This window comes from Chenopodium quinoa, unplaced genomic scaffold, assembly GCF_001683475.1.
Source record: "Chenopodium quinoa cultivar QQ74 unplaced genomic scaffold, ASM168347v1, whole genome shotgun sequence".
NCBI lineage: Eukaryota > Viridiplantae > Streptophyta > Magnoliopsida > Caryophyllales > Amaranthaceae > Chenopodium > Chenopodium quinoa.
Window position 1 is genome coordinate 1,548,721 of NW_018745617.1, and position 7,039 is coordinate 1,555,759.

The following is a 7,039-nucleotide window of genomic DNA, read 5'->3' on the forward strand; positions in this document are numbered from 1 at the left end:
TAAACAACAAGATTAAAAAGGAACCTAAACCGGTTGTCCAAATTATCTTATTAGGCGTCATTTTCAATTACATATTCCCTTTAAACATGAAATATAGTGATCAATAATAACAATAGAATAAACATTAATATTTTGAAGAAATTCAACAATAATAGTGTTAGTCAAATCAAATAATAAACCTAATCATGATACTAGCAACAAGAATAAAAATAAGAGTAATTAAGTGAATCAATTACTCACTTTCCGCGTTTCCTTTAATTGCTACATCATGAATAAATTGTTAGTAACTTCAATAAAAATATAAATCAAATTGAAATTAAATTAAAGTAGAGTTGATTTGATTTGGTCCAAACCCTCAGTCAATTATACCTTTCACGCCTTGGTTTAAGTATAGAACTTTGGGTATTGTATGGACTCCTTGGAGTGCTTAAAGAAAGGAATAGTAAAAGAATGGGGACGCTAATACTTAGGATAAAGAGGGATAAAAGAATTATTTTGTGATCAAGCTTGTTGATTATTTAAAAAGAGGATATATGACCTCTATTTATAAGGAAAAAAGAGGGGTCGAATCAAGAAAAGATAAGAATTCGAATCGGATGAAACTCTTGCGATAGACAGCAGTTTTTGCGGTTTTTGTTTTTATTATGTCTTTTGATAAAGAAATTGGAATAAGATAAATAAGATATCGTTGGAAATATCTTGAAGTCTACTTTTTAACCCAATTAAAATCAGATTAAAATATTTTATAGAATAAAAGATATGGCCAAAATAGTGAGACGGTGTCCAGTTTTGGATAGAGTTTGACATTTTATTCATATCTTTTCCGTTATAGCTCAGAATTGATATTACAATATATCATTGGAAAGATAATTTCAAGGGCTATCCAACCATATAAAATTTGGATAAAATCTATGAGGCACGAAAATAATATCTGTCTATCTTTGAACGTCTTTCAATTCGGATAGAAATAGGATTTTCAAAAAGAAAAGTTTTATTCAATTTCAAACTCTTTAATCTTATCTTTTCAAAAAGGATAACTAGAATCTTCTAGAAACTTATAGAAGTTTCTAATTAATCCTAATTGGTTTAGAAATTGGATTAAATCATTTGGACCCTACACATGATCATTGGGTCGTAGGTAAGGTGGGCTTAGGTTCGGTTTGGGCTCAGTTTAATATTTTGGCCATAACTTATTCGTTATAACTCGGATTTGGGCTTATAATATATCGTTGGAAATCTCTTTTCAACCTTTTCAAGCCCCATCCAACTATTCAATCATTGGACCAAGATTATGGACCAAAATAAACTAGGATAAACGTTTTTTTGAAATGAATGATTTTAAAGGACACGAAATGAATTATTTTGGGTTTAAAGGCACGAAAAGAGGAAAACAAGTTATGGTTTGGGGAAATGAGCTAGGATTTGGGTTGGTTTATAAAATGGAAATTTGGATTTAAGCACTCCAAGATTAAATACTCCACCCGACCAATAATGGCAGTGAAAGGTTGTTCATCATCGGGTTTGGTTGGGAGACATTTTTAGGTGTCTACACTATGCATACCTTGTCTATGGCGGATCCGAACTACTACATGGACACCGGTGCTACATCACATATGACCAATTCCCAAGGTAAATTGTCTTTGTATGTTCAATTGCATAAAAACAGTAATAATTCTATTATTGTTGGTAATGGTAGCGAAATTCCAATTCAAGGTTATGGTCACGAATCTCTTTATCAAAACACACTTCAACTCAAAAATGTCCTTCATGTCCCAAAACTTATCAAAAATCTTATTTCTGTTCAAAAATTCACTAGTGATAATAGTGTTTCCATTGAGTTTGATCCTTTTGGTTTTTCTATGAAGGATTTGCAGACGGGGAGCAAAATAGTGAGGTATGATAGCAGTGGCGATCTTTACCCTTTCTTCTTGTATCGTCAAGTCCTTTCTTATTCCTCTCCATCTGCTTTTGCAGTTGTCTCTCCAAGTGTGTGGCATTCCCGTGTAGGTCATCCTGGAAATGCGATTTTAGGTTCATTGCGTAGTAATAATTTGATCAAATGTAATAAGGCTCATATTGATGTTTGTCACTCTTGTCCTTTGAGAAAATTAATAAAATTGCCTTTTTACGATCCTCAATCTCATACTACTATGCCTTTTGACATTATTCATAGTGATTTATGGACTTCTCCCGTATCTAGTTCTCTTGGGCACAAATATTATGTTCACTTTCTTAATGATTACAACAAATTTTTTGTGGACTTTTCCAATTGCATCCAATTCTCAAGTTTACAACTTGTTTCTTCGACTTAGAACCTATATCCGTACTCAATTTGAACGGGAGGTTAAAGCCTTCTAATGTGATAATGGAACCAAAATTTAAAAATGATCCTTTTATTAAATTTGGTCACCAACATGGGATGGTCTTCCACTTATCTTGTCCATACTCTTCTCCACAAAATGGCAAATCCGAACGTAAAATTAAGACTACTAATAATACCATTCGAACTCTCCTATGTCATGCCTCTGTGCCTCCCTCTTTTTGGCATCATGCTTTAGAAATGGCTACCTATCTACACAACATCTTGCCAACTAAAATTCTTGATTATCAGTCTCCAACTCGAATTATCAAAAACACCCCGACTATTCTCATCTTAGGGTATTCGGTTGTCTATGTTATCCTCTTTTCCCTTCTACTCAAATTAACAAACTCCAACCGCGCTCTACTCCTTGTGTTTTTCTTGGATATCCAAGTAATCATAGAGGTTATAAGTGTTATGATATATCGAGTCGGAAAATTATAATTTCAAGACATGTTTGGTTTGATGAATCAGTTTTCCCATCTAAAATTCATTCTCCACAACCCCATTCTTATGATTTCTTGGGTGATAGCTTAGGACCTCTTTCTCATCCGTTGCTTCAACATAATTATGATGCTAGCATCGACCACCATCCTAATCATAAACCCCACGCAAATCAGTCCCCCCAACAGCGTGTGCCTTAGCCCATTTCATCTCCTAGGTAGTCCACACCGCAGCCTGACTGCGGCACAACAGCCCAGGTCGCGGGTGAGCCGCGGAGTACACTGCCATTCCAGGAGCAATTCCATTCATCCCCAGCACCCTGTAGCGTGGCCCCGTGCCACTAACTGTATCCCCCGCCGGGTTACCAGCGGGTGCTGGTGCTAGAGGAGCCATCTTTGCCGAGCCCACTGCCCAACTCGATGGTTTTCCATCGGCCGCTGGTGCGGGTGTGGACGAGCATAGGGTGCTTCACATTCCACCTGATCCCTCTTCGTCTTCCTTCTCTTATCCCACTCCTCCACCAACACACTCCATGACTACTCGAAGTAAACATGGAATCATCAAGCCCAATCCTAAATACCAAGATCAAACACATCATACTACTACCTCCATATCACCCATTCCAAAGAACCCGGTTAATGCTCTTCGTGACCATAATTGGAAAATTGCTATGTAGGAAGAATATGATGCTCTTATTGACAATGGAACTTGGAAATTGGTTCCGCGACCACCGAATGTGAACATAATTTGGTCATTGTGGATTTTTCGGCATAAGACTAAGTCTGATGGGTCTTTTGAGAGACATAAGGCTCGTCTTGTTGGTGATGGTAAAACTTAAAGGGAAGGAATTGATTGTGATGAGATTTTTAGCCCGGTTGTTAAACCGGCTACTATTCGGGTGGTACTTAGCATTGCTTTGGCTAAGTCTTGGCAAATTCATCAATTGGATGTGAAAAATGCTTTCTTACATGGTCATTTAAATGAAACAATTTACATGTACCAACCTATGGGATTCAAAGATCCTGATAAACCTGATCATGTCTGTTTATTAGAGAAGTCACTATATGGTCTGAAACAGGCACCCCGTGCATGGTACAAACGTTTTGCAGATTTTGTGGCTACTATTGGCTTTGCTAATAGAAAATCTGATACCTCATTATTCATTTATCGCCATGGTAATGATATTGCTTATCTACTTCTATATGTTGATGATGTTATGCTTACTGCTTCATCGGAATCTCTCCGACGACATATTATTTCTCGCCTCAGCTCTGAATTTGCAATGAAGGATTTGGGTCCTCTGAGTTATTTTTTGGGTATTGCTGTTACTAGAGGTAAAAATGGTTTATTTTTATCTCAAAAGAAGTATGCGCAGGAAATTTTGGAAAAAGCAGGAATGGCAAATTGCAAGCCTTCGAGAATTAAGTTTGGGCGCCCGTATCTCAAAGTTTGGGCGACGACAAAACGTTGAATGGGCAACGAGAATTAAGTTCGTCGCCCGTATCTCAAAGTTTGGGCAACATATACAAAATTGTTGCCCAACATAACAAATAGGGCAACGAGTAAGTGGTTTCGTTGCACAAAAGCTATTATAGGTAACGAAGCTCTATTTTGTTGCCCAAAGTATTTTTTTTGTGCGACAAAGGTTCTTGATTGGTTGCCCTTACCAGAGACAAAGGACAATAAATAAACATATTCGTTGCCCAAAACAATAAAAAATCAAGCGGCAATTTTTTGTTCTAAAAATTCATATTAAAATTTTGAAATTCAAAAAAACTTTGTGAAAATTTAAATGTTAAATTTGACTCAAGTTGATAAGATTAACATCCCTCAATTTTCCCCAATCCCTCACCGTTTTTAATTCTTATCAGGTTCTATCTTCCATCTCCCTCCTCTGCAATTCCTCATCTACATCGATTGGAGAATTTATTGTCGATGACAATGGAATGGCAGGGTGGACGACACATCCAAATCTCGCAGCCACGACCACCCTCCCAACTTAGTTATATATGTTCATGAATCGCTTTCCTCACCCACGACCAGAACGTCCACCATGGACTTTAATCCGATTTATTAAATCCTTTTTCTATTTCATTATATTTCATTGCGAATGAATTTACTCCTTGATGGTCTGTTTTCATTGATTTTACTTATCTCTTTCATCATACAATGGTTTTAATTTGTGCTCATAGGCTCTATGAATTGGTATTTTGTAAGATAGATTTGTATAATACGTTTCATACTATTTTAATTTTCAAGTTCATTTTAATCTTGTCGAATATTTTCAAATCCTTTTGATGTGATATTTTATGTAATTATTTACACCTTAAATTATATATAGAATTGTTGTACTCGTAAGATGGCGAGACAAGTTTAATATAATAAGCTTAAATATTGGTCATATATATGTTCTATATTAAGGGCGACGAATGTGAAACTAACTAGTTATTCTACCCCGTACTATTCTATGAATTAAGTAACGCCCAAACAAAAGTACGTAGGAGGTTCAAACATCATATGCTATGTGCAACAAAATTAAATATTTGTTGCACAAAATTAATTGGGTAACCAAATTATTTGACGCCAAAACTAGTTTTGGGCGACAACGTAATATTAACTCGTCGCACAAAATGAATTAAGGGCAACGAAACCATTCAACGCCCAAAACTTGTTTTGGGCAACGAAAACATATTTCGTTGCACAAAATAGCAAGGGCGTTGACCCTTGTGCAACGAGCCCACAACGAGTTCATCTTCGTTGCACAAAGGTTTGGGCGACGAATTTGGGTCTTTGTGCAACGAGATATTTCGTCGCCCAATCCTCTTTTTCTTGTAGTTATGTTGACACCAAAGGAAAGTTGAGCACTCAGGAGTAGGGGTGTACAAAAATTGGCCCGGACCTGAAACCGGACCTGAACCGACCTGAACCGGACCGGAACTGACCCGGACCTGTTGATTCAGGTCTGGTCCCGGTTCTTAAAAATCCAGGTTCCCGGTCCCGGTCCGGACCCGGTCCAAACCCGGGGTTTTCAGGTCCGGACCTGAAACCCGGGAAAATCATAATTAAAAAATAAATAAATAAATAAAAAAAGAAAACCAAACTCTGAAAAATTGAAACTGAGTTTTCGTGGACTTATTTGTATTTTCGGTGGACTCATTTGTATTTTTGGTGTTTGAGAATCGGAACTTTATAGACTTTATGTAGTTTTGTAATTGATAATTTTGGTTTGTATGTAATTATTAAATTATGCAACAGGTCTAAAAATCACAAAACAGGTCCATATGCAGGTCCATATGCAGGTCCAACAGGTTTTGTATTAAAAAAAAAAACGAAAAAGACACAAAACAGGTCCATTCAGGTCCAAACCCGGACCGGACCTGATTTTTCAGGTCTGGCCCGGAACCGGACCTGTTAATTCAGGTCCGGTCCCCGGTCCTCATAATTACCCAATTCAGGTCCCCGGTCCAAACAGGTCCGGTCCAGGTCCGGTCCGGTTTTGGACCGGTGTACACCCCTACTCAGGAGGGTGCTCTGTATGACGATCCTACTTCTTATCGGCGCCTCTGTGGTGCTTTGCAGTACTTGACATTCACCCGACCAGATAACTCTTATGCAGTTCAGCAGGTTTGCTTATTTATGCACTCACCCCATGTTGAGCACATGGATGCGTTGAAAAGCATTCTTCGATACATTAGAGGTACGACAAATTTTGGTTTACAATTGCATAAATCTCCTGTTTCTTCTCTTGTGTCATACACGGATGCAGATTGGGGCAGGTATCCGGACACTCGTCGTTCTACATCAGGGTATTGTGTGTACCTTGGTGATAATCTGATTTCTTGGTCTTCGAAACGCCAACCCACTTTGTCTAAGTCCATTTGCGAAGTAGAGTACAGAGGGGTTGCAAATGTGGTTTCTGAATCCTGCTGGATTTCCTATTTCGAAGGCAACAATGGTTTATTGTGACAATGTTAGTGCGATTTATCTCTCTAGTAATCCGGTTCAACATCAGCGCACACAAGGTATACCAATGATTTGAGGCACCCCTTGTAGCCACATCATATCTCCTTTCGCCCTTATTATACAATCCTTTCTTCATAAACCACTTTGAGCCTCGTCTAACGATAGACCCTTCTTTTTTCAACCTACATTTACCTAACCTTGGGATGGGATGGTGTGCAACTTATGTAATTCTAAAGAAAGCTTGAGCAAATTCAAAAGAAAGCAATAGCAAAA

At 37.7% G+C, this 7,039-nt stretch overlaps 1 protein-coding gene across 1 annotated transcript; it reads left to right on the forward strand.

The window, feature by feature from the left end:
- Positions 1 to 3,809: 3,809 nt before the first annotated feature.
- On the forward strand, positions 3,810 to 6,769 carry LOC110716664 (uncharacterized mitochondrial protein AtMg00810-like). The gene is made up of 2 exons (XM_021895311.1): positions 3,810 to 4,202; positions 6,383 to 6,769. The coding sequence occupies exons 1-2, from the start codon at positions 3,810 to 3,812 to the stop codon at positions 6,767 to 6,769; spliced, it is 780 nt and encodes a 259-aa protein (XP_021751003.1).
- Positions 6,770 to 7,039: the final 270 nt, after the last annotated feature.

Bases quoted from the DNA above. Each gene is read 5' to 3' on its own strand.
- LOC110716664 (XM_021895311.1), top strand. From the start codon at position 3,810: ATGGGATTCAAAGATCCTGATAAACCTGATCATGTCTGTTTATTAGAG. The intron at 4,203-6,382 runs GCAAATTGCAAG...GGTGCTTTGCAG, and splicing joins TTTTGGAAAAAGCAGGAATG to TACTTGACATTCACCCGACC.